General features: G+C 41.1%; 1 protein-coding gene across 2 annotated transcripts in view; it reads right to left on the reverse strand.

Annotated features, from left to right (window-relative positions):
• Positions 1-2,644: 2,644 nt before the first annotated feature.
• WDPCP (WD repeat containing planar cell polarity effector) overlaps positions 2,645-19,771 on the reverse strand; it is a gene marked incomplete at its 3' end in the record, with an annotated part of 645,662 nt that continues 628,535 nt past the window's right edge. For both annotated transcript variants that reach the window (XM_082249143.1, XM_082249144.1), the window contains exons 17-18: positions 6,064-6,086; positions 2,645-2,695 (exon numbers count right to left, since the gene is read on the reverse strand). In XM_082249143.1, the coding sequence (XP_082105269.1) occupies positions 2,645-2,695; positions 6,064-6,086 (74 nt within the window). The remainder of the gene's footprint in view (positions 2,696-6,063; positions 6,087-19,771) is intronic.

Raw genomic sequence — 19,771 nt, forward strand, 5'->3', positions numbered from 1 at the left:
AGTATAACCCAGTGATAAGCAAAGCTTTGATAGTAGATAGTACTCTGCCTTAAGAAAAGAGTATCTAGGTTCCAAAATCACAGAGTGGCTAAATGTCTGTGATTAAGTTTCAGAGAAAGGAAAGCGGGGGTGTTACCCGGTTCTCAATTTAGAACCGAGCAAAACCCCTGGTGGGGGTTAGTGGGAGACTAACACGAGTAGAAAAAGCACTCAATACCAGTGCTGATGGATCCCAAACCAAAAAAAAAAAAAAAGGGGAAAGGGAACACAAATCCCCTTTCATACTCCACATCAGCACTGACTCGCAAATTATTCTATATTTAATAGCTCTAACACACGGGAAACAGCTCCTTCAAAAAAAAAAAAAAAATTGTTTACGAGGCAGACGGTGAATCAGAAAGGGACGGGGGGGGGGGTGGAGATACAAAGGGAAAAAAAAAGGGGGGAAGAGGGGGCCGGGAATCCTCCCCCCCCCACTCACCCCCCTTATCTCAAAGAAAAAAAGAAAGGGTCCCGTCTCCTTCTATACTTGGCTACTTCAAAATATATATTCTTTTTTTTTCCCCTATCTTTTTACTGCAAAGCGTCTCTGTTTCTATTTTCCAGTTCTATTGCTCCTGCTTTTTTTGTTCTGGGGTCTTTTTTCTGGTGATTGTCTAGGTGAACGTCCATCATCCTCGTTTAATACGGGTAGTTTATATTCCTGGTACCACTCCGAGAGTTCCATTATTGGAATCTGTAAGCCTTCACAGAATTCGCCCAAATCATTGGGAGATCTAAGAGTATGCATTTTGCCCTGTAAAGTCACTGTTAGTGCAAAGGGAAACCTCCATTGATATTTCAAATCTTTTTCCCGCAAAAACTGTTAAAAGGGGACGTAAAGCTCTTCTGTTCCTCCGAGTGATCTGAGAAAGATCCTGAAATATCTGCACCTGTATTTCTTTATATTTAATTTCTCCTTTTTGTCTTGCTTTATACATAATCTCCTCTTTCACTTGAAAGCTTTGAAAACAACATATAATGTCTCTAGGAGGCCCACTGTCTGCACCTTTGGCCCGCAGTGTTCTGTGTACTCGTACAAAATCAATTGTTGCATCTTCATGTCTCTCCAATAATGAATTAAACATTTTTTGCAAGGTATGATATATTTGATCCTGCATAACATCCTCCGGGATACCTCTTATTCTTAAATTACAGCGTCTCCCTCTGTTGTTCAAGTCCTCAAGATTCTTATTGATCTCAATCAGATGCGCCGCATGGGAAACAGCTATATGTTCTAATCTTCCAATTGACCTATCTCTATGGGCGCCCGCCTGTTCAACCACCAAAAATTGCTCAGAAAGTTTAAGGAAGTCCGTTTTTAAATCGGTAATGGCCGCTGACAAAGTGGACTTAATATCTGCTGCAATGTTATTCATCACGGTGAGTGTAAGAGGGGGATCCTCCATGGACCCTTTGCTTACCCCTTCCTCCGATGAGTGCTGGGAGTACTCACTGTTTTCCTCCTCTCCGTCGGTCAGCGCCATCTTGTCCACCCTCATGCCGCTCCTCATGGCTGTTTGGGACTTGAATAAGTCCGAAATGTTGCGGTTTGCCATCGCCGAGGATGTCCGCTGCTGTTTGCTGCTCTGTGCAGTGTAGTGTGTGTGGCGGGACACCCTGCCCATCGTCCGGGGCCGTCTATGGCGCCAAGCCTCACGCCTCTGTTGTGGAGCTGCTCACCTCCCGCTACTCCTCAGTGTGCTGCCTTCCGCATCGTGCGTCAAGCCACGCCCCGTGGCTCTGATTTTTGGCATCCAGGGCACATGTGCCCCAGTGTTGAAAATAGAGAACAACTGAGGCTGTGCAGAGCAAGATGAGACCATGCATTAATGGATTTTAAACAGTACTTTTTTTTGAAGTAAACTATCAGGACTTATTTTCTGACTAAAGTTCCAGTTTATTGACAAAATTATTGACAATTCAATGGAATCAATAGGTACATATAATAAATGTACTGATACTCTGGTTCAAAAGGAATATACAGGTGTGAGAGCGGACATTGTTAAATCCTGAGAAGGGTTTGAACCTTCCCCATTCTTCTAAAGTGTTTTCATTGATGTTTGAGTCCCCCTAAGGCAAATTCTGCTCATTTCCTGTCTCAGTGACCACACTGGAAAGGAAAGAAAACCTCTTTGGTGGAGACACAGACAACAATAAAAGTGATTCCTACCTTTCCTCACTTACATAAAAAAAAAACTCTAAACAGATAGATTTTGGCTGGAGGTGGGCTTCAAAGTACAGTGTTATGTTATATAGCATTAGTTCACTGACTCATTTAACTTGTCTACTGAAGTTTATAAGTGAAGTAACAGTAACTGAGCCACTAACTAAAAGGTGCTGCTTTGCCATTACTTTCTGCAGGCAGGAATTACTTTACAACTAATTATTTTGCTCTAAGGTGCCACACTGAAACATACAACAGAAACAGACTACTATGAAGTTGTAAAACAGGTTGTCTTTATTAATCTTAACAAAAAAAAAAAAAAAAAGATTTCAATATATATAATACATATTTTACAATTTACAAATATTTTTGCAAATCAGGGTACTATAGAAAAAAAATGAAATGTCTAATTCTGTTCACCATCAGAATTTAGTCATTTTATACCAGTCCAAAATGCACCACTTTCAGTGAGCCACCACCTCCAGAGCCCTGAAAAACATACACATATATTACTATTATTTCACAGGATTTATATTGTGCCAACAGCGTGTGCAGCGCTTTACAGTATAAAGGGAGGCAGTACAGTTACAATACAAGACAAGATTGAGAGTGTTAATAATTCAAATGGAGGGGGCAAGTAATACAAAAAGTACAGTATTACCTATAGGAGGATGAGTTGGTGGAAAATGTAAAAGTTCAGTTTTTAGGTAGAGGTGTGGTAAGCTTTACTGACGATATGATTTGTTTGGGATTACCGAAAGGTTGACATGGTAGGAGATAACCTGAAAGATTGGGGTGGGGAGTACCAGACTTTGAGAGAGGCTCCAGAGAAGTACTGGAGGTGAGCATTGGAGGAGATGATGAGGCAGATAAAGAACATGAGGTCTATAGATGGGTGAAAAGTACAGTTTGGGGGATATATTGGGGCGAGGCTGGGAATTTCCCTCAGTCGTGGATGGCTTTGTGTGTTGTTAGTATTTTATGGTGGATAGTCTGGCAGCAGAATTCATAAGAGAATGAGTGTTTTTGAGTGCTGTAAAAGTGATCGGCAGATGCAGGGCTTTTTTTCTTCCGGAACGTGGCGGAACGCAGTTCTGCCACCTCTGGCAGCCCTCTTCTCTGCAGCCTGTCACATTACACAGAAGCCGGTAGAGGAAGTTTACCATACTATTCACTTCCTCCATCGGCTTCTGTATGCTAGCGCCGGCATCCAGGGCATATGTGCCCCACATGTGACTAATGTATGCCCTGGGGCTGGGTACAGACGCCGCAACTGTCGGCATTACTGGGGATTCCAGAGGCAGCTATCCCTGCCTGATGCCTGTCAGATCAGTGTAGCATGGAGCCGAGTGAAGCTAGCTGAAATTCCTCCTCGGTTCTGTGCTACACTGATCTGACAGGCGGAGCCACAAACAGGAAACAGCACAGTAGTCTAAGGAGAAGGAAAAAAGAAGCCTGATGTGCCTAATAGACCAGAGTCTGCTGCACTGCCCTAAAACCAATGCAGGTAAGAGAGCTGCAGAGGAAAAGAGGGAGGAAGGGGGAGAAGGAAGAGGGGGGGATGCTGGTTGTGAGCATAGAGAGTAGAGACTTCTGTGAAGTTGTGGATGTTCTGCAGAGGTCAGAGCTGGGGGGGGGGTAGATTCTGCAAAGTGAGATCTGTGGGTAGGGGGATTTTTACAGGGTTAGGAGAGCTGGAGGGGGGAGGGGGTTTGGGATTGCAGAGGTGAAAGATAGGGGGATGTGGGGGTTTTAAGCTGTGGATTGGGGTGAGCTGTAGATAGGGATGCAGAAGTGAAATGTGGAGGGGGGGGAAGATAGACTGTGGATGGGGTGCAGAGGTGATTATGGACTGGGGGTGTAAGCTGTGGATGGTGGGGGGGTGTGTGCAGAGGTGTTATGTTGACAAAGGAAAGTGAAATTGTGGATGTGGGGCTGCTGTGGAAAGTGGAGGGTGAGATGGTGAGCTGTGGATGGGGGAAGGGGAGGTTGAGCTGTAAGGGTGGAGGGGTGAACTGTGGATGAGAGTAGAAAAGGTAACCTGTGGGTGGGGGGGGTGAGCTGTGGAAAGGGGGAGCAGTGTGGTGGGGATGGAGTGAACTGTGGATGAGAGAGGAAAAGGTAATCTGTGGACAGGGAGGTGAGCTGTGGACGGGGGGGGGGGGGTGAGCTATGGAGGAGAGTAGAGAGGGTGACCTGTGGATGGGGAGGTGAGCTGTGGACAAAGGGGGAGAGGATGAGCTGTGGATGAGAGTTGAGAAGGTGACCTGTGGACGGGGAGGTGAGCTGTGGACAGGGGAGAGAGGGTGAGCTACGGAGCAAAGTAGAGAGGGTGACCTGTGAATGGGGAGGTGAGCTGTGAACAGGGGGAGAGAAGGTGAGCTGTGGATGGGGCGAGGTGAGCTGTGGATGGGGAGGTGGGCTGTGGACAGACAGAGAGGGTGAGCTGTGAACGAGAGTAGAAAAGGAGATCTTTGGACGGGGAGGTGAGCTGTGGACGGGAGGGAGAGAGTGAGCTGTGGACGAGAGTAGAGAAGGTGACCTATGGATGGAGAGGTGAGCTGTGGACAGGGGGGAGAGGGTGAGCTGTGGATGAGAGTAGAGAAGGTGACCTGTGGATGGGGAGGTGAGCTGTGGATGGGGGGAGAGGGTGAGCTGTGGACGAGAGTAGAGAAGGTGACCTGTGAACGGGGAGGTGAGCTGTGAACAAGGGGAAAGAAGGTGGGCTGTGAATGGGGGGAGGTGATCTGTGGACAGGGGGGAGAAAGTAAGCCTTGAATACATCCATTATTTGGCGATACTTCTCTTTCCCGAGGAATAGCGGGATTGGGGGGGGGAATAGGGGCAGGGTTGGGGCGGGGAGTTGACTGGGGAGGGTGGGTTCCTGCACCTATTCTCTGAGAAAAAAAAAAGCCCTGGGCAGATGTAAAGCTGCTTGGATCACTTTTACTGGAAGGCTGATTGCCGGCTATAAAAAAAATGGTACCAGGATTATGGCTGCTGGCCAGCTGGAGGAATAGAGGCCAGTAGGAGGAACTATAGTGCATGGAAGGGGACTGAGACTCCTTAAATAACAACAGCAGCCACAGTACTGCAAAAGAGTGAAGATTAACTCACCTCACCACCTGTTGGAGAGGTAAGTATTCTGCTTATTTATTTTTGTGAATTAGGGACAGGGTCAGTTTAAGAACTGTTGGTAGATCTAAAGCAGATTGTACAATCAGATTGCAAGGAGTATGGTTAGTTTAGGGGAAAATCTGTCACAGGTACAGAAATAAAAATCTGACATGGGTTCTAGCTTTTACTTATTCTACAATGCTTTTGGAGATTTTCCTTCAATGTCTATCTGGGCTGGTCAGCAGGACAGAAACAGAGGAGATTTCTCTAGTGGTGCTTCACTTTTCCAGCTCTATCCAAAGTATAAGAATAAAAATATTGTTTTGACATACACTTGAATGTATCCTACATTCAATCTGGCAAGTCCTGGCGCTACATGGTTGTTGCTATTGTTGCTAAATTTGACAGAGAATGTGCAAACAGATTGCAAATTTGTAACATATAAGGCAGGTCTCTCAGTAAGAATCATGAGCTGCTGAATTATCAGTCCAAAATGCCCCCTTATTTTATCTCATGATCATTTTTTCCTAAAAAATGTTTAATTTGCAAACATAAATAACAATTGGCTCCAAAATCCATATTTTTCATTTGAGTCTCATGTATAATCACCATTTATATTTACATTAAAGATGCAAATAGCAATGCGTTGTAACCTATAACTACAAACATTTACTTTTTGTGATATATTATAATACTATAATAACCCATATTGTCTCATGCAGAGTGAATGCATACAGTACCTCTTTAGATGGATCTTCCTCTCCTTCAAAAAAAAAAAAAAGAACGGCAGTTTAATGTCTTCAAGTAATAATATGCAGTCCTTTTATTATTCACATAGGCTTAGTCTAAAGATGTTAGACATTGCAATGCTACAAATTTTGTTTTAATTTGCCAAATAACTGATCTCCATCCGTTAATTTATAGACAATACTATACAAGTCTCAATTTACAAAATTTTAACACAATATCTTTATTTTTGTGAGTTTAATTTTCAAATCTCATTGGACTTAACTGAAAATAACTGTAATTTGTTTTGGAATTAAAAAAACCCTTAAAGTGTAACTCCACTTTGTTGGAAAAAAAAAAAATTCCCCTCTCGGTGATCAATGTACATTGTAAGGATAACAACATGTGCTGCAGATTCCTAACTTTTGTTATTCTGAAGAAATCCCTTATTGTTCCTCTGTGCCGAGAGGGTCTAATAGGAGTGGTTTCATAATTATCAGTCAGCTGTGCAGCTGCAGAGCACTAATGAGGAAATCTGCTGGGTCTGCATCTCTTTAGACATGTTCCTATTGGGACATGACATTTTTCTTGCAGGGATAACTGAAATCTGACTTGTATCTTAGGCAGACTTCTGGGAAAATCAGTGAGCCAATCACACAAGCAGGAAATGATGTTTCTAGGGTGTGGTCAGTATACATTCTGCTGGGAGTTCTGGTGGCGATACCATCCTAATGAAATCCTTAAGGTATATAAGAATGGTGTACATGATTTGGTTTGTTAGCAACCACAAAGAAGTGCTTTGGATATCAGATTTAGTGGGTGCTTTTGGATATCAAATTTAGTGGGTGCTTTTATTTGCATATTTTTACTTTATAATATCTGTAGAAGCTCTTTTAAAATGCATTCAATATTTCTTATTTGCAACATCATTTATCAATGTTACTCTAAATATATTGTAGCAGGGTGGTACCCTGCCAGGGTCCAGTTCTAGTGAACAGCCAGCACACTAATTGGTCAGCTGTGTGCTGGGCTTTAAGTAATGTCCTGACTAAGGTTCTGGGGTCCACCCCAGCAGACAGGAGGTCTGGCCCAGGAGTCAGGAGGGTTCCACCTAGGAGAGAGGTGGGAGCCAGTGCAGTGCAAGGCTTCAAGCTGAATGCACTGAGTTGCTGAGTTTCTAGTCTGTGGGAAACAGACGAAGGCCTAAAGGGTAAGGCCAGAGCCGGAATGCTGCGTTTACAAGCCAGAAGGGCTGAATGTCATTTATTTTAAGCAGGATTGAAATGCTGAATACCCCTGTGAGGGAAACTCATGTGTGTTAGCTGAAGTTTCTTTTAAATAACAATGGGCAAGACTGGCCCTTAAATGAAGAAAAAGCGAGTGGAGGTGTCCTTAAAGCTCTACACTTGAAGAAAGACCCTACAATAAGTATCACAAAACATCACATTAAAAAAGTTAAGTAAATACACTATATAAATGAAGCAAAGACTGTGAATATTATTCAGAAATATATACACAAGGTTGTTTAGGCCCAAATGAATGATCCTTAGAAGTATACATTGTCTGTGTAAAAGTCAATGGGTTTAATTGCCCAATGATAAAAAATCAAGTCCATCAGGGGGCGTGTCTGGCTGGAGGAGCGGATAGTCATGTTGTCCTAAAGTTCCCGATCCTCTCCAGTTTCTACAGCGGCAACAACCCGACTGAAAGGTCCGTCTTCTACCCACCAACCTGGCACAGCTCCCTCTACATCTGGGCAACATGCCCCGATGCAGGAAATCACCAGCCAAACCACAGAAAGTGATGGATTTCTTCCCAGCCAGGAGCTCCTCACGTGGCCAAGATGGCACCGACGGCAGCAACTATAACAGCACAGAAGGAGAACCATACCAGCCGGACCACAGGCTCTCTATGCCAATTTATGAAGGAGATCCGGGTGAGTCCTCTCCTCCTCTCTCACCCTCAGCACGAAGCCCTGTAAAGTCCAGATCTCGGATAGACAATCCTTTCCCCTGCCCGTCAGCTCCAGCAGATCACTCTCTCCCTATACCTGCACCTAACATACAAGCTGATGTAGAAGCCTTTCCAGCTTCAAACCAACCTATTTCAGAACTAGCCATGAAGAATATGTTTCTCTCTCTAAGGCAATCCCTGCATATGGATCTTACAACAACTATAACCCCAATTTCTCAAGCAGTACAGGATCATGAACACAGAGTGACTCATGTAGAAACAAAAATGAGTGAATTGTGTACAGCCCAACATGATATAGAGGATGCACATACTCACCATGAAACTGAGATACAACACCTACAATTGAAATTAGCTGACCTAGAAGATCGTTCCAGAAGGAGCAAAATCAAATTCAGTGGAATTCCTGAATCCGTTACATCTAAAGCACTAATTCCATATATCCAACAACTGAAGAAAGATTTCAATTACTGACATAGAACTAGCCATCGACAGGCTCACAGATTCCCCAAACCTGACTTCCTCCCTGCTTTAATGCCCAGAGATGTATTTGCAAGAATACATTTCCATCACGTGTAGGAAAAAATCATGTCTGTGGCAAGACACAAACAACACCTTCCACCATCACATGCAGGCGTCAAACTATTCGCTGACTTATCGAAAGCGACCTTACTCAATAGGAAGAAAATGGTCTCAATCACTAAAGCCTTAGGCATAGGATACCAGTGGGGGTTCCTGACTTAGCTCACCATCAAACGTCAGGGAAGATTCTTTACTATCAGAAGCCTGGATGCTGGCCTTGATCTACTTAAAGTGTGGCACATTATTCCTGATGTAACCCACCCTCAGAACCCACGCCAGCCTCTCTCAATGGAGACAGAATGGACATAAACATAGTTCCTCAGTCCTACGCATGGACCTACCATTCAATCCGAAAACCACTAGCTGGAGAACTTCGACCTAACCATAGTTCTACAAGTTCATTATGTTTGTCCTCCATCTTGACCTATTGTTAATATGGCTAACAACTTCCCCCCAGATATCAGTAGCACTTTTCGCTACCCATTGCACTTGCATTTTTTGCAAGTATTTCTTATTTAGTTCCTTATGTTCTTTATGTTTATACCCCCTTTAATCCCACCCTTCCTGTTATTATTACATCGAAGTACCATTCGACACACTCGGAAAAAGCCTTCCTGCAGCTCAACCATACCAACTACATTTACAAGAACTGATAACAACTCTTTCCATTCACCACCTACTCGGCATCTAACTCTCAATGAATATTCAACCATCAAAATTCGCCTAGGATATTCAAGCACCTCCAATCACCCATCAATCTATATAAAGCTAATTGCTTCTCTCATCATGACACTTAAATTTACTTCTCTAAACATGAGGGGTCTTAACTCCCCACAAAAGAGATCCTCACTTGATAAAGAGACCCGATTACTTAAAATCCATCTGAAAGGATTTCCCAATACCTACTTTGCCTCAAACACTAAAAAAAAATGAATGGAGTTCTAACAGCTATTCACGATTCAGTACAGTTTACTATACATTCAGAAATTGCAGACCCACATGGATGCTTCCACATCCTGATATGTGATATCAACCAAACCAGATATACCCTCGTCAATGTTTACGGCCCAAGCACCAAACAAATCCACTTCTGTAAAAAAACAATTTTCACAAATAACGAAATGCAAGAGTGGTCGTCTAATTATAGGAGGGGATTTCAATATTATTGGTAATCCTGAACTCGATACATCATCAAATCAAAACCGCCTACCAGACTCTCCACTCCCTTCTATATACCAATGACCTATATGATATCTGGAGATGCCAACACGGTGCCGCGAGAGATTACTCTTACTTCTCCCCCCCACATTTTCCTACTCCAGAATTGATTTCTTCCTTACGGACAAATGGACACTCCAACAGATCACCTATTCAACTATTGTAACAATAACATGGTCTGACCATGCTCCAGTGAATATTACAATAGGTACTCGCACAAACATCTCCCTTCCTTGCCTATGGAGATTAGATCCATCTCTCCTAGCAGACCCTAAACACCGTAAAACCATCTATAAAGCCCACATGCTCTTCTTTAAAACAAACACCACCACGGACATCTCAATCCCAACTCTATGGTCCACATATAAAGCCTTTATGCAAGGAATTCTTATTGAATTACAGGCTTGCATCAGGAGACAGAGGTTGTGACAAATTGAGGAGGTATAAGAATCCATCAAAACTAAAGAAGAAAAGAAAAAACCCTCCCCATCCCTCTCCTCTTCCTTACTCAACGAAACAAGCTCCACTCCCTATTATCCTTCGATTATGCTTGAGAAGGTCTAAAGCGAACTTCTATTTCCTAGGGAATAAAGCGAGTTCCTTATTAGCAAGATCAGACCTTAAAACCAAAATAACTCATATATATCATCCGTTCATCAAATCACCTGTAAACAATCCTGTGGACATCGCCAATGCATTTAGTGACTACTACCAGGCCCTCTACAATCTTAAAGATGAAACATCTACCCACCCCTGAATCAATACAGACCTTCCTTCACTCCATTACGACTACCCACCTTATCCCTATCCCAAATCCAAACTTTATCTCACCCATTCTCATCAGCAGAAATAGAAAAAAAATAAAACTCTACCATTAAACAAAGCCCCAGGGGGTGATGGTTATGTTAATGAGTACAAACAATTTGCCACCAATCTTTCCCCCCACCTAACTGACGACTTCAATTTTGTTGCGACCTCCGGCTCTATCCCTAAAGAAATGTTACAATCTGTGATAACGACTATACCCAAACCAGATAAAGACCCAGAACATGTGCAGAATTACAGACCTATATCTCCTATAAACACTGATATGAAACTCTATGCCAAAGTAATTGCTCAAAGGTTAATCCCATTCCTTCTGTCCGTGATACATCCTGATCAAGTAGGATTTATACCAGTGCGCCAAGCACCTGATGCCACTAGAAGACTACTCTCCCTCATACATAGCTTAGAATCTAAAAAAAACGCCTTCTCTGCTTCTATCTCTAGATGCAGAGAAGGCGTTTGACCATCTGCACTGGGGATTTCTACAGGCAGTTTTACAAAAAATTGGTATCACGGACTGGCTCCAGAAAGCCATTCTTTCCCTCTATTCCTCTCCCTCCGCAAAAGTCCTTTCAGATGGTGCAAGGTCTAAACCTTTCGACATTACCAATGGCACATGTCAAGGATGCCTACTTTCCCCTATTATTTTTGCACGTTAGCTACTAAAATTAGAGAGAATTCCCTAATTTCAGGTATCCCCTTTAGGGATACTGAACACAAAATTAGTCTGTTCGCAGATGACATTAAACTAATGATTACCAACCCAACCAGGACTCTCACTGCCATACGCTCCATCCTAACCCAATATGCTGAAGTCTCCTACTACAAACTAAACTAAACAAAATCGTTGATTCTAAATCTCCACACACTTCTTCAGACCCAACAGAATCTCACTAAGACTTTCCCTTTCATATGGGCCAAACATTTAATTCCATATTTAGGAATCAGCCTAACCCCCTACACCACTCAGCTTTTTGATTATAACTTCAATCCTCTCTTAAAAATCCTTGCCCAAAGATCTATCATCCTTTAGATCAACTGGTTTATCTAAAAAAGGCCGTATTGCAGTACTGAATAGATTTATCTTACCCAAACTTCTCTACCTATTTAGAACCCTCCCCGTACCTCTATCCTCCAAATTCCTTCTTAATATCCAAAAAATATTCAACCAAAATGTATGGGAGTTCAAAAGATCCAGATGCACCACCCACTTATACCTACGCCCCTCAACCAATGGAGGTGCGAACCTTCCCCATAATGCCTAAAACACCATAAACTAGCCCCAGAGATCACTCTTCTATCACTCTTCTATTGCTACCCTACCAATTCTTTCAAGCACGTAAATACCCAAGTAAAGAAATATCTCAGTTTTATTCCAATTTGGCCCATAAAACACTCCCGATTAAAACCCCTTCCCTCTCCAAATGGGACTTATTTCTAGAACAAACCATCCCAGAATCAACATGGCAAAAGGCCTTTATATCTTCATTTAAAGCATCCCACTGTGCCAATCATTGGGAGACATACTTGAAAATTCTTCACCAATGGTATCTAACACCTCTTAAACTTTCTAAAATATACCCTACTCATCCATCACGCTGTTGGAGATCCTGCAGTGAAACAGGCTCCTTATTTCACATCATTTGGTCATGTAAATCAATCAAAGATTTTTTAAATAAAATCTTCACATTAATCTCCGAAATCTCAGTCAAAATAATTCAACCAGATCCCAAGTAAGCATTACTTCACCTAGATGTGGAACAATTCCCTCCCAACTCCAGAACAATTATTATACATCTACTATACGCAACAAAAATCAACATCACTAGACTCGAAACACAGTATAATTTATATTACAAGCAATTATTCTCATACATTGTGAGCTTGCTGATGTATTGATTTATGTTTAAACTTCAATAAAAAAAACGATTGAAACATAAAAAGCAAGTCCATCAAGGAATGGAGTCGCAGGAACACAGGATAAAATCAACACATCACGGCTAGCCTTCCTGTAGAGAGTTTCTTTTGGCTTGGTAATCTTGGACTCATTTGGATACACACACATGGAGTGTGGGAACACTGTCATCTTGCATACTTAGAGATACACATCTACTGGGTTAATAGTACTTTCCATTTCCCTCCTATAGCAAGGAATGAGCACCTCCAAGTACCATCTGGAGCTCTGCCTAGTTGTGAATATCTTTTATGCATTCTCCTTTGCCGGGTCCCCCTCCCTCCATGGGCTGCCCAGGACCTAACTTGTGGAACACTGCATTTTCCCCACTATTTTGTGGGCACTATGAGTGATGAGTTTTTTTATTTTTGAGTTTTAAACATACATTGTGTTATATGTGAATACAAGAAAGGTCAAAGACGTTTAAAAGAAATGGGCAATCTGCGAAACATGTCAACATTTTTCAGTTTACCTGTGACATTCCATGTGAAGTGTCATTGAGATGCTTTGTTGGTAGTCTTCATTGACCTTGTACACATGATATAGAATGTATTTTATGATATATGGATCAATTATGATTTTAAACATTTTTGTATACGATAAAAATGTTTTTAAATAAGGTGTAGTAACTTTTGGAAGTATATACAAAGTCCCAAGAAAAATGTTTGTACTTTATGTATATGTAGTGAGTTGATTCCAAAAGGGGCTAGCATTCAACTTTTTCGAGTAAATTAGCTAACAGTCTACACTCAGAGGCGAATCTATATTTTCTATTTTAAATATTAATCAGAAGTAAAATTCCATGTAAACAAAATAGAAATGAAAGCTGGGCTTAAAAGTTTTGACAAAAAGGTTGGGCTTGGCGGAGGACTGGAGTACTACTCGGTCTAATGTTCCCTACATTTCCCTATCCCATTTGCCTGCTGATGTATGTGGGGTAAGTAAACACATATAGCAAAAATAAAGTGATGGGGACTGTTAATATAAGGTTCTTTTAAAGTATTGTAAAGATATTAGCAATTTCAAAACAGGAGGGACAAACAGGGAGCTGTAGCTGAGAGATAGACTCAAAACAACGTGTACCACATCCAGGCAATGAAGGGAAATCTCCTTAGAATGCTTCTGAGCAGGACAGATAAGATTGTGGTAAGAGGACCTAGTTAAAATGGAAGGAAGATATCACCTTGGGAAGAAGAAGCACTAGGCCTTAAAACAACCTTTTCCTTGTGTTTGGAAGGTTTAAACTGATGCCAATGGGAGTAATACATTTCTCAGCATAAGTGGGGAAAAAACAATGCCCCTAGTGGTCCGTGGGATTAAAAAGGTCAACAGTCAGTAATAGTAAAAAAAAAAAATCCCCTGGGCAGGTGGTAAGTAGAAGTAAGATACCCCAGCTTCAGTAGTCAGTGGAGGGAAAAATGTCCTAGCATCAGGGGCCTGTGAGAGGAGGAATAGTGCCCTATCATTGGTGTCCGTGGAAATAGGATAGCTCCCTTTAATATTGGTCTTCAGGGGTTACTTTTCTTTGTATATATGCTCCATTCCCAGTGTTGCTCCCCTACTGGCTGGATGATAAGATGACAAGAACTATGCAGGCATCATTGGGCAGGAGATCGCTGTGTTCCAGCATCCTACATCTGTTGCAACTCTGTATACCGGTTTCTGTCGGACAATCATGCTGGAAAACCAGCAGCTGACCGTCTTCCAAACAGCGCTCTCAACCAATAGCTGATCATCGTTCTGGCGGGGGGGGGGGGCCGTCCCCCTGTAAGAACACAACAGCTCAGTGGGGGAGATTGTTGTACTAACTTCAGAGAGTTCATACAATGACTACGACCAGAGCTAACAGTTTTTTTTTCGCTGAATGAAAAAAAACTCATAGTGTTTACCAGGCTTAAGAGCATATAAGCTGGCAAGCTGGGGGCAAGAGGAAAGAAAGCAAGATAGAGCGAGAAAGAGATAAGGTATGTGTACTGTACAAGGCACACAGCTCTTTTTCTTTGAAAATGAATAGTGGCAATTTTTGTACTTACATTTTTAGTCATGGTGCCCTTCTCAGGTTATTACCATAAGAGAAATCAAAACAAGAAAAACAAACTATTGGAGTATACAATACTGCAGTACAGCTTTCTGTCAGGGAAGAGATTAGGAGAAGTAATTTAATCTCAAAATATATGGATGCTGTGGCAGATGCATTTGACTAAAGCATTGTAGAACCCTTTCATGTAAATACAGATCCCGCAATTCAAATTAAAGCACTTTTAAATCTAATCATGCTACTTCCAAGAAAACAAAATAAATCCAGTGTTGAGTACCTCTCCCATTTTACCGCCTCACAGCAAGGGGTGCAATTGAAGTACATTATTGCTGCTGTTTATGTACTATTTCCTATATTAAACCAAAGGTAAAATATGCAACACAAATTAGAACACAAGAATCTGTAAGTCAACAAACACTTACCTATTTCTTATTAAAATAGGAACAAAACTGACAAAAAAAAAGGTGTGCCCCATGTATAGTAAAAATACAAAATTATTTTCAATGACTACTTCACTGAAATGTTCAGCCAACCCAAGGTCACAACATTCATCAGCTCTGTTGCTTTTTCCTCCCACCAGATTATGGTGTGTGCATGTCCAATGAGAATGAGATCTGGCAACAGAGATTAATGGCAGCCTTCATCTTCACCTTGGTGCATGCACTGGACAGATTGACAATATGCTCTACATCCTGGTTTGTCATATTCTATCCAACCAGTTTAAAACTTTCGCCTGTTTCCTTGCTACTGCTGTCACCTGAGAGCTGTACTATACACAGTATTTCTTACAGTTCAAAATTCCCGGCTGTTTTGCTCATAAATCAATACATCCTTTCCTTGGAGGTGGAGGATTCCCTGTCACCGAAACAGTAAATAAGGGCAAATCTTCCCAGTAGGGTAACAGACAGAAAAAAAGAACCCCACAGAAATTTGAACTCTATAGCCACCCTATCGAAAACTATAAAAAATGGCTAGAGTTAGGTTTTAATTTTTAATGAAGTCTATAGTGGTAAGGTCTATAGTAGTAAGGTACCTGGAAGAAAGAGAAATGGATGGAAGTAAAAACAGATTATCACATATTCCCTAACATAGTTGTATAAGAACGTTTGGCTGTATACGTTTTAGTAGCAAGACTCAAACAAGCATTGGACTTCCGTCAGTGTTTCAATACAGACTTTACTATCCTCCAATTAGTCCTTTTTTTTTGAAGAGCTGTCAGTAATAATGTATCATAAGCAAAATGTAAATGTTAATACATAAAATGTCAAGTATAAAAAGCAATTGTTGAAAGGCTTGCTATGGAAATAAAAGGCTGTGAAGGCACTGAGCAGGATGTAGCAGCTGACAAGGGAGCTGTAGATAACACACCCTTCCTTTTCTGGCTTAAAGTGGGAGCAAGTCAATATATTTTGTTTGCCTAGACGAAATAAAGCTTATGAAAATGGCATATTTGAAGTACGGGTTTATTTTGACTTCTGACTACAACTTCATAGTCTATAATGTTCACACACTATTTCTGGAGGATACTGGCAGAATTTCTTCTCTGTACAGAGAACATAAGACTCAGGAACACCCAGAGGGCAAAAAGCAGAAGACAGGTGCAGAGAAGCCAAAGCATATCTGTTCCAATGTAGGACATCTTTTGGATGCTGCCCATGTTTACCACTGCTATCTTTTCATCATCTCCCATCATTTTGCACCCATTTTTCCCTTAGGCCTCATGCACACTTAAGCTTAAAAACGTCTGTTTTACAGGCGTTTGATGTTTTTTTTTGCCTCTGAATGCCCCACCATGTTAGTCTAGAAGGTTAATTTACTAAAGTCAAATTCACTGTGCACTCTGAAAAGTGCATTTACACTCTGCAAGTGCAGGTGCTCCAGAGCTTAGTAAATGAGCAGAAGCTCTGCTGACTTTCATCAATCAAGTGCAAGCAAAAATGCTGTTTTTTTTTAAATTTAAATACACCTTACAGGTTATTGGGTATTCTTAGCAACGTGAAGCTTTACCTCAGTTACTAAGCACTGGAGAAAGTGCAAAGTCTATTGGCCTATAGAAAATAAACCCCTATGTGTCCATGCACATGAGTTTAAAGACAGGGGCTATTAGAGGCATCGCTTGTGCTTTAAAGAGAGGAGTGTTTTGGCTAAAAAAAAGAAATGCCAAAACACACCTAAACCCACACCTAAACCCATCTAAATGCACCTAGGCACGTTTAGCGCTTGAGCATTTTTTTATTTCAATGGCTAAAATAATTTAATATTCTGGCCAATAAATGAATAAAATCCCAAGCTCTTGCATGCGCTTGCAAAAACACGGCTTAGGAGCATGAAGGACAAAAGCTCTTACTAAAGTCCCAGTGTGCTTGAGGCCTTAAAATTCAGTATATCTAAAGCCAAAACTATTCCTGCAATTTGGACAGAGTGTTGATTCTTTAAAACCCCTGGCAGTTTTTTTTTTTTGCCATGTGCATCCCATTTAGGGGATTTTCATTCATGACCTGTCTGGTAAACACAAGTGAAGTAAAGATGAAATGTCTCCCAAGTGAGAGAATTCCCCTATTAGACAGTTGTCACTGCAACAAGAGTCCCCATTGGCTTCTAAAAAACAGTAAATGTACTCTGTAAACATTTTTAAAACATGAGTTAACTCAAAAATACAGTATATTACATTACAGGGAGTTTATGGTGCAATGTTTAAAATGTGGATTTTTTTGTATTTTCTGGACAAGAATTGACAAAGCTTGGCTAACCTCAGAAAGTGCTTGGTGAATCAGAAAGGGGTGTATGTCCTAAGGCTCATAACTCCCAGTAGGAGTTAGCAGTGTTCTGCACTTTCTAGATTAGAGATGGGATAGGGTGACAAGTGGGCAATTTGTTTCATGAGCGTATAGGGGGCCATGTTCAGCATATAAGTATTGTAACATTTTTGTATAAGGAATTTCCCCACATTCTCATCCTTCCTATTAGATCCTAAAGTATATTCATTCTACTGACAATTTACTGAAAGCTGGATACAAACTAAAATGTTTTGGCTGCAATTGCTCTTAATCTCTGTCATGCCATAGTGATCATGTCTGGATGTGATATATGATATTTAAATGTCCTAATTGTTCTTTCCTTTGCTGTGTTCCTTTTGCTTTGGCATCAGAAGAAATCTTCCAATATGGTTAAAGGGGTATTTGTCTTTCACTCTACACAGGCAGATTAAGGATGAATGAACTTTTAAAAAAACAGCACTATGAAAATATTTGATATGGTAAACGTTTCAGGATAGCATAGTGTATAGGGCGCCAAGAAAGGGGTTCTGGATGGACACTATGCTTCATCGCTTTTTGGATTATGGTCCCTTCAAGGGGCAACAGGGGTTACCCTACCTGCAGGAAGAGGCTCTTAAAACACAGGAAGCTTCAGAAAAAAAGGTATGGGGGTAGTAGGAGTATTGAGAGACACATGTTACTATGGGAGCTAATGTGGAGTTGTGGAGCCTTACTAAGGACTTTCTGAAGGAAAAATATCTCCCAAAGCCCAGGACTAGGTTACTCTGCCTGCAGGTACAATCTAGAGATGGTGCGATGCATTGTCTTTGTGTCAGATATCATGCTGAAGATAAGCAACTTTCTGTTTACATTGTACAGCTGAAGAAAAGCCACATTTGTTTGAAGTGCGTTTTTTAAGAATAAAGGCTGTTTGTTAAAAATGGCTTTGCGTGTGATCCAGGAACACTTGCCATGGCTGTAAACACCCCCCACCACCCCAAATGTTACGATAAGCACTTCTAAGGTTTGGGGTCTGGACAAGCAATGCATGGAAGGAGGTTTCGGTTTAAGCATAGAAATAAAATCCAAGTCAGTGGAGGCAGGATTATTATGTCAGAGTCCAAATACAGGAACATGTCACAGTCAGAAGCCAACCAACAAACAGCAGAATCCAGTAGGCAGGAGTTATATCCAGAAAAGAAACAAGAATAGTGGACTAGAGTGCTTAGACACCAAAAATGGTAAAACCTTTTGACCAGGCACTGTTTTGGTGTACAGAGCATTTAAACTTGCCACCTGATTTTGCCACAGCCACATGAGGGCCTTTAAACAATAGTAGTTAAAAGAGATTTTATAGCAGAACTTTACCCATAAAAACGTATTAAAAAATAATGTTTTTTAGCAGGGAACATACATTCCACGTTATTACTTATCATACCAAAACTAGTGTGTGCTGTAAATTGCCTCCAGCATTGCTCCTGTTTCTTCTTGTTGAAGACCGTCATTTTGCTGAAGCCCAAAGCCCCTGAGCAGCAGTAAATCTTTAGGCTGTCAGCAGATCCACCTCTAGTGGCTCTAATTTTCGGCACAATGCTCAAAATGGAGAGCAACTGAGCATGTGCAGAGCAGAGTGAGACAATGTATTACTGGACTTTAAACAGTATAGGCACTTATTTTAATGTTTTACATAGCTATACCTGCAAAAGGGGCCAGCCTGAAGTGATCTATCAAAACTTAATCTTCTGACTAATTTCTCAGCTTAATGCGAACTCCAGGGAAATACAGGAAAAAAAAAATCAATGTTTCTTAACCACTTCTGGACCGTGAAGGATTGCTTGGTCGTGCAATGCTTTTTTTACCCACAAATAGAGCTTTCTTTTGGTGGTATTTGATCACCTGTGCAATTTTTATTTTTTGCGCTATAAACAAAATATAGAGCGACAATTCTGAAAAAAACAAAAAACAAAACAATATTTTTTACTTTATGCTATAGAACATTCCCAATAAAAAATTTAAAATCAAAATTTTTTTTAACATTTTAGGCCAATTTGTATTCTGCTAAGTGCATATAATTGTAATAAGTGTATATTGATTGGTTTGCGCAAAAGTTATTGTGTCTACAAACTAGGGGAAAGATTTATATCATTTTTATGTATTTATTTTTTTTACTAGTAATGGTGGCGATCAGCAATTTTTAGCGGGACTGTGACATTGCAGAGGACAGATTGAACACCTAACTGACATTTTTGACACTTTTAGGGGGACCAGTGACATTACTACAGTAATCGGTGCTAAAAATATGCACTGTTACTGTATTAATTAATGGCAGGGAAGGGGTTAACAGGGGCACTCAAAGTGTTAAATGTGTCCCTAGGGGG

The sequence above is a fragment of the Pelophylax lessonae genome (assembly GCF_965119305.1).
Source record: "Pelophylax lessonae genome assembly, chromosome: 3".
NCBI lineage: Eukaryota > Metazoa > Chordata > Amphibia > Anura > Ranidae > Pelophylax > Pelophylax lessonae.